The sequence below is a fragment of the Xiphophorus maculatus genome, chromosome 5, assembly GCF_002775205.1.
Source record: "Xiphophorus maculatus strain JP 163 A chromosome 5, X_maculatus-5.0-male, whole genome shotgun sequence".
In the NCBI taxonomy this organism is placed as follows: Eukaryota; Metazoa; Chordata; class Actinopteri; order Cyprinodontiformes; family Poeciliidae; genus Xiphophorus; species Xiphophorus maculatus.
Window position 1 is genome coordinate 2,630,148 of NC_036447.1, and position 15,849 is coordinate 2,645,996.

Below are 15,849 nucleotides of genomic sequence, written 5' to 3' on the forward strand. Positions count from 1 at the left end.
TTGAGTTTTAGAAACAAAAGAAGCAATGAGAGACAGGGTTGGAACAATTTGGAAGCACTAGGAGAAGACCGAGACAAGGTAAATGTTAGCAGTTGTTAGCAGCTAACCGTTAGCCACCGCCAGCTGCTAACGCTGGCTAACGGTTAAGCTAAAGGGGATTTCCAAAGAAACTTGAAGTACACATTTGAGGCTCTCTAGATAAAAATGTTAAATACTTTAGTAAAAGCTGAAGTGGAATACATGATGTTGGCTTCTTCAAGACACATTTTTACGCTTTTTCTTTGAAATACAACCTGATTTTTAAAGTTAGTTTGCTTTTTAAAATTGATTATTCTCCTTAGGAAAAATGCATTCACATGACACTAACCCCAAAACAATTTATTACAAATATCTAGTATTAAAGTAAGATGTATGGATTTCTTTCTGGTTCCTTTGTGAGGGAGTATCAGCTTCCTGGTGTGACGTTGCTGCTAAAAGAAATGAACAGAACATTTGTCTTTCCTCTAACTACAGGTAGGGTATCATCTTGGGACGGCCGCTCTCCAGCGTGTGTGCCACTTTGGATGTTTCTGTGCTGGAGAGACAGCTGTCAGCGGGGTTCCTGCAGAAGCACTTTTTTTATTTCTGTTGGAGCGATTCGATGAGCGAAGAGGCAGCGAGCGCCTCGCTGAAGCTCACTCCAGGGAGAAGGCAAGGGTTCCTGTACTCAATTTTCCCTTCACTTGGGATAAACAGGCAATTACCCATCCCTTTTTGCTATGCCATGGCCGTCCGGTGAACTTAAGCATACACTATTAGCGCGTGTCCCTGTAGGATCTGTGTTGCGGCGTGTGGAGGTGGTAAGTGAGTAGCAGGATGAAGGAACGGGTAAATGACTGCTCTGACAGACAAAGAAGAAGGTTGAAAAAAGAGGAAAAAGTACTGAAATAAATTACTACCAACCCTGAAGGAGAATAAGCACAGAAAATGAAGAGATGAACTGAATTCAGCTTAATTGAGTGAGTCAAATTAAATTGTTTGGAGCGCACTCTCATCCTTGGCTTTTCTCCCTCTGTCAGTGTCACAGTCTCGTCAGCAACCTTGACGTCTGGCAGTGTAACAAAGTGACAAGTGAGTTATTAGACAGAAGAAGCTGGAATGGCGGGATGCCTCCAGGTAACAGGGAAGCAGCACATTTTTAATGATCGCTGCTGTCATCCTTTCCTCCCTAGTCAGCCTTCCACCTCCGCAACCTTTCCATCAACCTCAGCTCCTCTTTATCTCAGAGACAGGAGGCGCAGGAAGACCGGGTGCCTCCTGTAGGTGGAGTCTTAAAAAACGCATGAGAGGTTTCAGCCGAACGGGTCACGACGTCTGCAGCAGGATGACTGAAAGAAGTGGAAGTCAACACTGCTATGGATGTAAGGTGGTGTTAATACTGTACAGCACAACACTCATTTTACCACTGTATGTTAGCACCAGTCGAGTAAGAGTAGATCTCCTTACAGAGTAACAGATGTGATTTTTTTACAAAAAAAAAAACAACCTTTCACTGGACAACATACATCACCCACTAATAAATACCCTTTCCTTTGGCTGCTTTCTCCAATTAATTAAAATATGTGTACCGTGAGGGACTGTTTGCAACCAAAAGAAGGAAAACAACATTTGCAGAATATATGTGAAGGTGGGGCTCAGCGGTGGAAAAAACAAACAAAAAAAAATCACAGTAAACGTTTTAAGACTCAAGTGCATCGTATTGGTTAAATGGTGCGTGATTTTAAAGACAATGTCTTGCTGAAAGAGCTTTTTCTTAAGCAAACTCATGCATTTTGGTCTCATTGGAAGATTATTCTTTCATTTAAATCTGCTGATGTTTGTAAAAACACCAATTATTTCTTAAAATACAAACTCATCGTATTAACCTTTTTTTGTTTATAATATAGATCTAGGCCTTGCACACACGTAGCTGGGTACTTCTAAAAACAAATATTGTACACATGGGATCGTTTTCAGAAAAGTTTTCATCCACATAAGCCCAAACAAATCCGTCCCTGATTGTTGTTTTAAACACGCCAAACCCATAGGGGGCAGTACAGCGCAAAGCTCAAACCTACATCAGCCATTCAGATCGCTTCAAAACAACCATGACTTCCTGTTAGGAGTTAAACATGGCGCCTGGAGATTTGTTTGGTGGACAAATACCGTACAGACCAAAAGTTTGGACACACCTTCTAATTCAATGGGTTTTCTTTATTTTCATAAGGCAAGAAATCCCACTTATTAACCTGACAGGGCAGGTTGACCTATGAAGTGAAAACCATTTCAGGTGACGACCTCTGGAAGCTCATCAAGAAAATGCAGAGTGTGTGTAAAGCAGTAATCACAGCAAAAGGTTGCTACTTTGAAGAAACTAGAATATAAGGGCTATTTTCAGTTGTTTTACACTTTTTGTTTAGTGCATATTTCCACATGTGTTATTCATAGTTTTGATGCCTTCAGTGTGAATCTACAATGTCAATAGTCATGAAAATAAAGGAAACTCGTTGAATTAAAAGGTGTGTCCAAACGTTTGGTCTGTACTGTACATGTATGACTATTGTTGGATTTAGCTGTCAAGTTGTCAACACAACGCACTAAATCTTAAACGTACGACTGATATATAAGAGAAAAAGGGATGCAGTTTTTTCTAATTGCCAACACTAAGACAACAAGACAAGATCCAAGTGCATCACATTTCACAGGTTAGCAAAGGTTAGAGAGGGAAGTAGGTCAGCTATGCTAGCTTGACTTTGACAACCTTAACATTTAGATGTGCCGCAGAATTCGGTGATTCAGTTCAGTGAACAAAACATGCAAACACAAATACAGAGTTTCCTGTTGGCTCCAGGTTGGTTGGAGTTTTCATAAATAATTTTTAGTGATGATAAAGCTGAGTTTTTGTGTGGATGAAAGGTAATTTGTTTTCCCTGAAGTACGTGTGGACTAGGCCTTAGTCTGGGTTTACTTTGACTACGTCATAAAGGAGTTGGGAAACATTTCAGGGTTTTTTTCAGAGGCTTCAAAACTGAGTGCATGCAGAAAGAAAGCATTTGAAGGTACTATTGCTTCGATCAGCAACGAAGCCACCGTGGACCCCCCCTTTAATTCACCATTGCAGAAATCCTCATTAATTATTACACATTCCCTCTTGTATAGATGCAAAGTGCAAAAACAGAAAAGAAATTAAAAAACAGAAAATACAGAGAATGATATCAGTGTAAGAGCCTAAAAGAAGCATGCTGGCAACCTCTGAATATCTAACGAGTAGTTAAAACAATTCACATGATCTTGGTTTTTTCCCCCATTAATCAGATTCAAACCAACGTAAATGAGTCAAACTTTAAGGATGCTACCTCTTTCTTGCCTATAGATGGAAGTATTGTACTGTACTGTAACATAAATCCAATAAAAAGAGAGGAAAAGGAAGCAAACAACCATCAACACAACTCTTACACCAAAAAAGCCTCTTGGGACGTTATTTACAAATGGAGCTGTCATGCTTTGTAAGGGATCCATTTAAAAGTTATCGATACACAAATACAACAAGAAGTTTTTCTCTTTTTTTCTCAGTACTACTGTTTCCGCAGGCAAAGTCACAAATAAAGAGTTTGAACAGATTCTTTGGACGTGGACGTAAACACAGAGTAGAAGATCGAAACAAAAAAAATGGCGGGGCTAATGAGTAAAATCACCTGGAGCTTTGCTATAAAGCTCCAGGTGCCGATTGGCGTCATCCTGTTCTTCCAAAGGAGGAAAAGTCAAAGGACACAATGATAAACTTCATCTAGAGTCAATCATTTTATACATGGAGAGAGTAATGTCTTGCAGTGACTTACAAAGGACGGGACTTGCGGCTTGTATTTGATGGAGGAGGAATGAAGGAGCAGAGGAGACAGGAGGGACGTCGTTTAGTCTAGAATCGTAGAGAAGGGCATGTTTTTATGGAGGTTCGGGTTCTGAGAGTGTCGGTTGCGGCTGCGCACGGAGCTGAACACCATGTTGCAGCCAGGGATTTTGCACTTGTGCATCTCGCGAAGGTGCACAGTCTTGTAGTGCACACGCAGGGTCCCTTTGTTGCTGTATACCTTGTGGCAGATGTTACAGAGGATCCCACCGCTGCTGCCATTACTGCCCCCTGTGGACGAAAGAAGGAACGGCGACGAGGAAGAGTCCAGCCCCTCATCTTGTCCTCCTTTGAGTTCTGCGGTCTCATCCTGATGTCCGCCTTCCGCCCGCCGGGAGAGGTCCTCTCCCTCGCTGTTGCCCTCCTCCTCATCCTCTTCCAGGTCATCCAGGAGGATGCCTTCGTCACTGCCGTCTTCAGACTCGTGTGAGGAGTGGATGCTGCTGCTGGACTGAACACTGGACGTGGTGCTCAGGTCCAGCACCATGTAGTCGTCCGGCTGGCCCCGGAACAGGCCGTTGGTGTGGTGGTTTCTAAGGTTGTGGTTGAAGGGATGGCGGGGGTATTCGTTGCTCATGTGGGAGAGGGGGTTATGGGTCAGGCCAGGGAGGCCGAGGGCGGCTCCCCGGAAGCCCATCCTGGCCATCGGGTCCAAACCCATGTGGTGCCCGGCGTAGAGCTTGGCCAGAAACTCGGCTCGCAGGTCCTTGGGCAGTGGCGTGAGTTGAGGGTCGAGGACAATGTCGTCCAGCTCTTTGGTCAGCAGTTTGCGGTGCAGGTTGATGTTCGAGCTGTGCCTGGCGTAAAGAGAGAGGCGGTTAGAAATCAAACCCAGACAAAAACAGTCAGTCTTAAAGGGGCGGCATTCAGTCAACCAGCTATGTTACCGTCAGCCGTTATAAAAATGATATAAAATTTTACTTCATGACTTAATGCTTGGAAATTGGGTCTCTGTTTCTTTAAGAAGCTCCTGCTCTTTCTGAAACTCTGACTACAGGAAGTCATCACAACATGGCTCCTCTATTAACCCTTTACCAACATTTTTACCTGAGAAGTATTATGAGGATCTGTAAATGTGTAGTTTCAGTTGTTTGCTAATTTCTGCTGGCTAGTCTGAAGGAGATGAATAACTGAAGAAAATGTGTATTAATATGAGCTACAACAACATTTAATTTCCCTTTGGGTTCAATAACGTATTTTTGAATTTGAATTGAATTTGAATGGGGGAAGTTAGTTAGCTTGGAAACTGCAGCTCAGAGGTGGAGCTACGTCTTGGAGGCGGGGCTAGGTCCACCCAGGCGTTTTGCTCAGCTCAATGGTTGCCGTGGAGATTATTAAAGGATTTCTCAAACATGGATGAAAGAATCAAAGCAACACCTCAGTTATGTTTTTGATGAGGGAATAACATCAAAAACATACCTGGCTTTACAACATGATGTAAAACTAAAAAAAATATTTTTTCTTACATGATACTGTCCCTTTAAACATGGCACTGTGCAAAGTTTGACATTTTCAGGGTTTTTTTCTTTTAAAGTTGTCTTGATCAGAGATTCTCAAAAGGCCTTTCAAATCGTTTGCTCTTTGTCAAATGAACAATATCTGCGAGTAATTCCTGTTAGCAGCCAGGAAACCTGAGCGATGCGTCGTCCTTCAGTTCATCGTCTAGCCTTTGCTCTTTTCTATCAGCTGTCGGCTCACCGGGAACCGCCTGTATTACCCTGAGGGTCTTTGGTGGAGAAGCCTCCAGAGATGCACGGAGGCATCGGATTCACACAACTTTCTCTGACATGAAGTCTATTATTATTTTTCAGCTTAGGTGCCAAAAGGTTGCGCTAACCTCAACACTCTTCAATAATTACTACTGCAGGAAAAAGATGCTGCAAGAAGCTCTGGAGCCAATAGAAAGTGTTCACTCGTAATTTTTTCAAAACATATTTACATATTTGTTTTATTAGTAGGTTTCTTAAGATATATATATATATATATATATATATATATAGTTATGATTAATCATCTTTGGATGCTTGTGGAACCAGATTGGAGTCCAGTTGGCCTAGACCAGAGGTTCCCAAGCAGCTTTAGCTTCTGGGTGGAAACAAACAAACGCTAACAGAAACAAATGCTAACATTGCTAATCGCTAATAATGTGAATCTATACAGTTATTTCTTGTTTTGGTTTTCTTAAATCAGTAAAATCATGTTTTACAGCATCTTTTACTGTATCATGATGTCCTGTAGCCTTTTCATGTGACGATATAATATAAATCAATATTGATCAATAGAGATAAAATATCTCTAATTTCAACTGACATGCAGATCCAATTTTAAACTGGTTGCAACTTTTTTATGAATAATTCTTAGGTTGGAATTATGTAGGTCAAAGGTCGTTTACAATCCCAAGAGCCATTTTTACTCTAGTTTTTGCTAAATAAAAGCCGTTTAGAGCCGACCTTTGGAAAAAAGATATCTTATGATTTTTGAAAAATATCTACAGAAAAACTCTTAACATTTTTAAAGAACCATCATTTTATTTTTATTGAGTTTAAAATAAAACAAAAACATAAACGCCTTGCAGAAAGACAATGGGAGGTTTTTATTTATGGAAAATTATATTTAAAAAAAAAAGAAAAATAGATGTAGAAAAATAGTAGCTGCACTTTTAGAGTGATTTTATTGTGGAAATAAAAAAAATAAATTACATTTAATCACAGTTGATTCCTTATTGTTTTAGCAGATTGCAGTCCTCTGGGGTTTGTTAGCAACAAAAAAGGTTAAACGGTTGCAACTGACCACTTTAAAACTTAAAAATATTACAAGAAAGTTTGAACATTGAAGCAAAATTAATAAACCTAACATATCTAAACATTATTCCACATTATAGCTATCGTTTTAATTAATAAAAACACAGAAAGCTAGAGACAGAGCATCCTGCTACTGTTTACCACTGTCAGCATGTCTGCTCTGCTCAGCCCTCAAATCCAATAGACTCTGACTCAATTAAATAGTCCACCATATTGAATGGGAGTTTATCAATTGATTTGAGCAGAGGTAATGTGATAATCGAGGGGAACTGGATAGCATATTAGCACGAGGCCCTGACAGCATTATCTCATTGGTTGAGTATTAGAGGTGGTTAATCAAGCACCTCGATGAACACGTCTTCGCGTTGAGATGGAATTAATGAAGATGAGGTTTTTCCTAATCCCTCTCTTCAAACAAATCGTAACTGATCAAAGAAACGCAGCAACAAACCATGCTAAAGCCGGGACACAGTTAGCGACACCGGAGCTAACACACAAAGCCATGCTAAACAGTGCAGGGAACAGGCCTGTCGCAATAATTAATCAATTATTAAGATCGATCAGAATGACTTACTGGTTTTCTACCAAAAACTGGATGATAAAAGTTTCCGGTCTGGTATTTTGGTCTCCAATAAACCTTTTTTTTTGAAGGATAATTTTGTTGACAAAGACTTTATAGTTAATTTTATTTGTTGTTTCAGTTGTTTTGTTGATCTATTTTCGATATTTAACATGTTCCAGCGATAAATATTTATTAGAAGGTAAAGTTTATTGACCTTTGATAGATTGTTCTTGCATTACTATACCATTACCATTAGATTACTTGAAAATAGCCTCAAAACAACAATAATATCATTTATCGCAATAAGTTCTGGGACAAATTATCATCCAGGAAAATTTGTTATCACGACAGGCCTAATTCCTTTTTAACTCCAATTTCACAGCTGCTAAGAAAACTTTAAAAAAGAGGAGAGAGGTGCCCACGTTACAATAAAAACTGCATAAAAACACAGAAAGGAAACTTAAGCAGACAGTATATAAAAGGCCTGCTCCTCTCACACACTCTGCCTTTAATGTGAAGGGTTTCCATGCAGGGAGGGCACATGTGTGTAAAACACAATAAAATAAACGAAAGAAAAGAATAAAAGATCATCCTGGGCAGGATGGGCAAAACATGGAGTCACAATGGATTGTAGAGCTTACCAGCAGTGGCAGGGTTGATGCAGTCAAAAAGGGTCCCTTTCCTTTAATTATTTACTTCCCTATCCGACATTGTCCTGCAAGAGGTAAACATACATTCATTTCAGGGACCCTTTTCTTTTCTGTGAGCCAAGCAACCAGGAGCCCGTCCACTCGAGCATCGTCAGCATGGTGAATGGGGGGTGAGGGGGAGCGTGGCGAATTGATCGGCCGTGGCTGTCGCTGCACGATGTTCAAACCTTCCTGTGTCTCAGTGGAAAACTGACAATATTTTCCCCTCATATGGTTTTCTTTATGAGTGTAATGTTGGACGGAGAGCCATGTGGCGATGGATCATTATCAGTGTTTTCTGTGTTTGTGCTGCTGTGAGTGTTGAGAGGGGAGCCACAGGCTTTTGTTTGGGTGCTGGTAATGATGCTCAGGTAGGCAGGCCCTTTGCAACAACATCTCCATGTCCATAAAAACACCTTCACACTGCTAATAAGCTCTAAATTAATCTGTTAAAGTCAAACAGGCTAAAGCTCAAGCAGTAAAGCTTAAAATCCTTTTCAGACAATAAAAATGCAAACTTCGAGTCTACGATGGAGTGTAAGGGCCAGGCTAAGAAAGAAAAATACAGGAATAAAGTCATAGTGTTATGAAAATAAATGACTAATATTACAAGAATAAGATCCTAATATTGTGAGAAAAAGTCTTGCAAGAATTAAATCATACTGTTATGAGAATAAACGTGAAATTATGAATGAAATACCGGAATAAAAAGAAAACAAAATTATATTATGAGAACAAAGATTTAACAATTCGAGAATAAACTCATAAGTTGTATGAAATGTTTCTCGTACTATTGTGACTTTATTGTGATTAACAATAAAGCTGAAATAATACAAGAATAAAGTCACAATAATATGAGAATAAACTCAAAATATTACTAGACTGAAGTTGTAAAAAAAAAAGTTGTAAGATTTTTTTTTTCATATTCTTTCGACTTTATTGTCGTGGACAACAAAGTCGAAAGAATTACAGAATAAAATTGTGACAATATGAAAGTAAACTCATTATGAGAATAAAGTCATCAGACTTTATTCTCGTATTATTACGACTTTATTGTTATTTTGGAACAATACATCTAAAATAATACAAGAATAAAATCATAATATCACTAGACTGAAATCGTATTAAAATGAAAACATTTATTTATTTTTTTCTCGTTATCTTATGAGAACAAACACATAATATTGCTAATATAAAGCTTAAATATCAGGAGAATAACCTAGTCATTTTATAACTGCTTACTAAACAAAACCCTAATATTTCGCTGGGTGTGAAGTTATGAATGTGAATCAGTTTAACAGGTAAATAAATACTCTATATTTTTACACATCAGCATTAAATCGTTATCCGTATCAGGACTTTGAAACGTTTGTGTCTATCGAGGCTCTGACCTTTAAAACGACTTTCTTTTCATTTTTATGGCGGCTTTACTTTACTAATAACTTTATTCTCATGATTAAAAAACAACAACCTCTTAGTCTGGCCCTAATACTCTGACGTGAAAATCACATTATTTAAATGAATAAAAATCTTAAAACTAACAGTTTGCTTCTTCACAAGAACTTGTAAGCAAAATTCAACACGATTTTACTGTAATTATTTACAAAACCAAACAAAAAGCAGCTTGTGGTCATTTTAATGACCTCGATTTAACTTGTGTTGTCAGGATAAGTGAACTGCGTCCACATTATGCCCTCTTCTCTTCATTTATCAGATTTAGATCCGCCGCTCCCCTCCGTTCCTCCATCACTCCTCTTCAGTACGCTTCATCTTCCTCCCCCCGCTCCCTCCCCAGCGCCTCCCTGCTGGCCGGTAATGCGGCTGGCAAACCAATTCGGCAGTCTCATCTTCGCCCAGCAGACGGGGGAGGCCTCCGCAGGGAGCCGTGCAGAGGAGGCAGCCTTTCTGTCCCAGTCACCGTTAATCATCTTTAGGTTCATCTGATGGCCCTTGCCCCTGGTCTCCGTGTCGGAGCGAACGTGTTCGGATTCGTACCTAAATGTGCTCATGTTGTCTAAATGGCTCGTAATGTGTAAATGAGATGGAGAGCGGCGAGGTGTCGAGCTGACGCTGCCGGTCCTTTGTCTTCGCTGTCGTTCGGGGCGTTGTTATGAGCTCTTAGGTGAGTGGGAGGACGTGGATTTTACCCACATTCATCACTCCGCCGCACGGTTATAATAGCTCTGGGTTTCTCAGCATGGTTTACCTCTATTTTGTTGGTTTTAATGAGTTTTTACAGTGTTGTTGCTAGTTTTTGTGGTAGTAGCTACAGGTTTTCTAAAAGGTCAAAGTATTGTATTGTGATTGTGTTTTGGCCTGATGCAATAAATCAATTAAATTAAAATAATCATTTCCATGATGATTATTTCTCTATTTTTCTTCTCTTTCTACCAAAAATGAGAAAACTAAAGTCTTTGGCCTCAAAGAGACATCATAATTCATTTTATTGGTTTTGTTTATTTATTTTGGATATTTAAAATCCAATTTCAGTGTTAAATGTTTATTAGAATTTAAAGTTTAATGGTCTATGAGAATATGTTCTAGTTCCTTATATTACTAGAAAATGGTCGAAAAAACAACAATATCATCATTTATCACGATAACCTTTGACAGGCCCACTTAGCAGAAGATAATACATTTTTAAAAATGTATTAAATTATTGTTGAACAACCAGCTGACGCTGGTGCTGCTGCCATTTTGCCACTAGGGGGAGTACGCAGCGACGTAATTAGCCGACAGTTGGCGTAAACTGCTTATTTGGGGAAGAAAAAGAAAATATTAATTTCTCACCTGCTCAAAAAACTAAAAAATAGATTCATAAACACTGAAACAAAGGATATTGTATCTATAATTTCAGTATGTTTTAGTTAGCTTTATAAATGCACAATATACTTCTAGTAAGTTATAGTTTTTCTCAATTAATTACTGTTTTTATTTGCTTTGGTTAACTGTAATAATGTTGCTCTGCAGGGTAATAATAGTTTAGTTTTGTTATTAATCAAGTTAGTTTAAATTAGTTTTTACAGTGTTTGTGCTAGTTATCACTAATATAATGTTTAGTTTTAGTAAATGTTTACATCCAAGCATGAAGCAGATGAATAAAGAGCAGAGATGTGTTGAATATTAAATAATTTGTTTATTTTGCTTCGTTGTCTCTCCTGCTGATTGTTTTGTTCTTGCAAAGGTCTGAAATAAACATTAACCTTTAGTTTATTTAATCATAATAACCTTTGCTACTGTTTGGAAAGTTCAAACTTTCCAAACAGCATAGACTTCAAATTAAATTGTTCATTAAAAATGCATAAAACAAGTTGTGGGTTTTCTATGCGTTTTTCATCTAAGAAGGAGGATTTTATTCTGCATTTTCTTTAAAATTAATCAGCAGTGATGTCTTTTTATTCACCAGATAGTTGGAGTGGCTTTTGCTAACCTATTCTCTCTCTGCCCTTTTGTTTGGGAGACCCGAACTCGGAGCCCACATGCCGTGAGGGGACCGAGGGGAAAAGACGGGAAGAGGAAGGAGAGACTTTTCCAACATAATTAACCTTCACTCTCTCCATTTGCAGCGGCGCATGCAGGGACGGCGGTCTGCGCTCGGCTGCGTCGCGGGAACGCGGAAGATGGAGGACACCTGCTCACCGCGGCGACACGAAAACATGTCCAGCCTTTGGAGGTGAAGGAGGGGTAAAAACAGATCTGGGTTCTCCAAGCCCCCTAAAATAAACCTTCATTTGTTCTGCTTCACATTTAAAAACCTCGCGTCCAGAACCTGCTGGCTCAAGGCCGCGTTAAGTGAGTGTATTACAGTGAGCGCAGATGTTTTACTGTGTGAAATCTGCTGTTTATTTATCAACAGTGCAGACTGAGCGGTAAACGGGTCCAAAGATGGCGTCATTTGCTGTTTTGTTGCTTTTGGTGTATTAATATTGTGGACCAAACATAGAGAGTAGACCCGTCAGGACAAATTCAGCCATAAAACTGTTGTTTTGACACCATTTTCACTCTGTTACTCGGCCCCTGGCAGTTGGCGGTTACCATAGCAACCAGTAACTGAAAGTTACAGAAGCTCCTCCCCCTTTTTCTGTTCCCGTTCGTTAACTGTGGGATCAGCTCTGAGTTTTTTTTTTACAAGTATTATATATTAGACAGCTTTAATTATATACGGGGTTTTATATGTAACTTTGCCATGTTTTTATATATTTATATTTATGACTGTAATCATTAGTCCGGTCAGGACAACAAATTTTGTTGGATGATAAATTGCCCCAGAAATTGTCGCGATAAGGAATAACGTTGCTGTTTTGAGGATATTTTCAAGTAACGGCACAATAATGCAAAAACACATTCTCAATCAATAAACTTCAAATTCTGATGAGCATTTAACACTGCAACTGGACTTTAAATATCAAAAATAAAGCAAAAAATGAAATTAATGAAGTCTCTGTAAACAAAACTGTCCTTGTAGTTGAGAGCAAAGCACCAGACCGAAGACTTTTGTTAGTAATTTTGTAGAAAGAGAGAAAAGCTAAAAATCATGCAAACGGAAATCTTTGAGATCATATTAATTGATTTATTGAAACACTTACACGCGAACATCAAATTATCCAAAAAGACTGATTTAATCTCTTTCTCAAATACTATTTAAGTGAAATTAAGTGTTTTATCCAGCTTATTAATTGTCTCTGCTGCACAAACATCTGATTAGAAGAAAAAGGAATTAGTAGAACTTATTACATTTCCAAGCAATCAACGTTCAAGCAGCAATTTGTGCCGAATAAATCCGTACACGTAGTTTCTTGATCTTATCAGAGACAATGCTCTGGTGAAAGCCGCTAAATGATATTCCTGTTTTATTGCTTCCACTGCTCTCAGATACACATTATGTCATTAAAGGATTACCTGGGGACAGATCTGATGAGTATGGACTCGTCTCAAAGCCTGGCTGTTTGCTCTGATTTTAGTTGTTTTGGTTCCTGTTTGAAGCTCAAACTCGTGTCCTGTTGCTCTAACAAATGTGTTTTTAATAAATAAATGGAGATCTGTGGACATTCACACGGACGAGACGTCAGCATTTTGTCAGTTTCAGCTGAAAAATGCAGCTTTTCACGTTAGATTTCTTTTAATGGCGATGTTGCAGGCAAGGTGTTTCACAATTCGAGAATTAAAAGAAACCAAAGAAAAGAAGTGTTTTAACTTGAAAGTGGTGAACGTGTTTGTGCAGGCTGGTCGTAACCGAGGCATCCGCGACGCGCCACGGAGCGGCGGTGCGTGCCACGGTTAGAGCTGCGTTCACGGTTAGAGCTGCGTTCACGGTCAGAGCTGCGTTCACGGTTAGAGCTGCGTTCACGGTCAGAGCTGCGTTCACGGTTAGAGCTGCGTTCACGGTCAGAGCTGCGTTCACGGTTAGAGCTGCGTTCACGGTTAGAGCTGCGTTCACGGTTAGAGCTGCGTTCACGGTCAGAGCTGCGTTCACGGTTAGAGCTGCGTTCACGGTTCGAAACAACAAAAGAAGTTGAAAAAGTTCAACTGAAAAAAGATGGGCGAAGTAGAAAATGACAGGAAAAACATTTTATGTTTTCAGATTTTCTTGCAGAGGAGAAAAGTTAAAGCAGACTTTTCAGGGATGTCCAAACGTTTTGCCATTACACTGCAAAAACACACAAAAAGCATTTTTGGTGCAAATATCTCGGTACGCTTAAAATAAGACAAAACTATCTTACAAGTAGTTTTTCAGCAAGAAATAAATTGTTTCAAGTCAATAGTTCATTAATATTGATTAAAAAGTTCCTTTGGCAGATTATTTCACTTATAGCAAGAAATATTTCCCTTGTTAAAAGTGAAATAATCTGCCAGTGGAACTAGTTAATATTAAGGAATTATTGACTTAAAATAAACCCCAATGTGTGGCTGATAAAGTTACTTGTAAGTTAGTTTTATTGGATCTCAAGTGTACTGAGATATTTGCACCAAAAATACTTGTTAAGATTTTATGTTTTTGCAGTGAAGGTTCGAAACAGTCGAGCTGAGAAAACTCAATGGCCACAATATTGTGTAAAATGTATTTCTTAGGACATTTGTTTGTTTTTATCTCTTGAATAATTTACTAAATAGACAATATTGTAATAAAGCAAAGTGAATCTGTGAATTATTGTTGACAGAAATGTAAGCAGGGTAAATATTCTCCAACATGTTTTGGGTTCATTGTTCTCATTTTTATGTTTGGCAGAAACATTGTTGATAAAAGAAAATACTTTAGTCTGGTATCTGAAAACAAAAAAGTCGTTTAATTAGATTTTAGTTGTAGAAATCCTTCCCTGTGCTTGTAGAGCGAGAGGCCGAACAAAATAATCCAGAGGGCCACAAACGGCCCCCGGAGCCACCCTTTGGACATCCTGAGTGTGGTACGCAGCGTGTTGTGACATGCAGCTGCCATCAGCCGGGTGTCGTGCGGATCGGGGCGGGCGGGACGGATACGTGCTAACAAGCCCAGGTGAGCGCGGCGCATCACCTCCTGATGCGCTAATGAATGCAGCGGCTTGACAAACCGCCGTCACCGTTAACGTATGCGGCCTGATTTCACGGTGCAAAGGTGAGGCGGCGAGGGCAGGTAAACAACACGCTGCAGCTGGAAGCCTGGAGTGTATTTTTATATGTGTGTGTGTGTGTGTGTGTGTTTCTCTGCATCACACTCTGGTCTCTAAACTTTAACTTGACACCAGGCAGATGTCCCTGAGTACCTTTTTAATTTCTTATTAACTAACAGATGTTAAGTGTTAGTTTGCACAGAAAAACTTTGAAAGCAGCTGAGAGTTAAACTGACTTACTGCCACTTTGTTTCCTCTGCTGTGTCATATTTTACAGTAATCCTAATCAATAATTCTCCAGGGTTTTGGAAGGTTTTCAAAATGTTAATTTGACTTTGAGATTATAGATTTCTTTTATTGTTGACATTTGTTTTGTTTAAGTCATTTAACAAAAACACACAATGCTTTTCATTCCTGGTAAAGATCAGGAGATTATATATTAATATATTATATATATATTACTGTATAAACTACTATAAACTACTATAAAAACATTTATCCAGAAGGTAAAGACATAAAAATATTAGAATTTAAGAAAATCAGGGATGCAACTATTATTAATTTCCCAGGAAGACTGAAAAGGGAATGTTTATTTATTTATTATTAATTTTTTAAATATCCTGAGGTCTCTTCTAGAGGAGAAAGACAAGAGAACATCCATTTCCTGTATTGCAGATTTGTTAATCTGTATAAATCAGGAAATAATTGTGTGAAAATACTGTTGCCAATAAAAAAAAGGCTATAAATCCAGCTACATTGTACTGTGTTGTTAAAAATTTTGCAGGTAAATTTTTTGAAAGATTGCACAGCGGGATGTAAATATCATTTTTGATGGAACTTAATGTTTTTCTTTTAATCTTTTTATTTCGTTCTTCTCAGATTTGGTGATTAATTTAACTCTTTCAGAGTTACTTCAACAAGACGTCGAGCAGTTTTAACTATTTCAAGTGTTAAAATTATTCCATGACTGAAGTAACTGAAAGAGTTAATTTAACACCAATTCTGAGAAGAAACTGTCAAAAGTGTCCTTTGTTTAAAGCAAACTATTAATATTTCTAAATTATTTCATAAAGTCCATTAAACACATTTTAATCATTTTTAATCACTTTTTCTCTTGCCAATGTAGATATTCTTTTCATCTGCTGTCTGGCTCGCAAATAAGCAAATATGCAAATCAGGCGATAAAATCATCCAGCAACTTTTAGGAGAGCCAGTAGCTCCTTTTCTTGCTGAGGATTCAGCAGCAGTGCGATAAAATGTCTACTTATCTAAACTTACTCACATCTCC

General features: G+C 38.6%; 1 protein-coding gene across 4 annotated transcripts in view; it reads right to left on the bottom strand.

Annotated features, from left to right (window-relative positions):
- Positions 1–2,529: 2,529 nt before the first annotated feature.
- bnc2 (basonuclin 2) overlaps positions 2,530–15,849 on the bottom strand; it is a 229,097-nt gene continuing 215,777 nt past the window's right edge. For 3 of the 4 annotated variants that reach the window (XM_023333338.1, XM_023333337.1, XM_023333339.1), the window contains one exon: positions 2,530–4,722. In XM_023333338.1, coding sequence (XP_023189106.1) covers positions 3,930–4,722 — 793 coding nt within the window. In that variant the 3' untranslated portion in view covers positions 2,530–3,929. Of the gene's footprint in view, positions 4,723–7,929; positions 8,004–15,849 lie in introns of all 4 variants that reach the window. The other variant, XM_023333340.1, reaches the window with a different exon arrangement.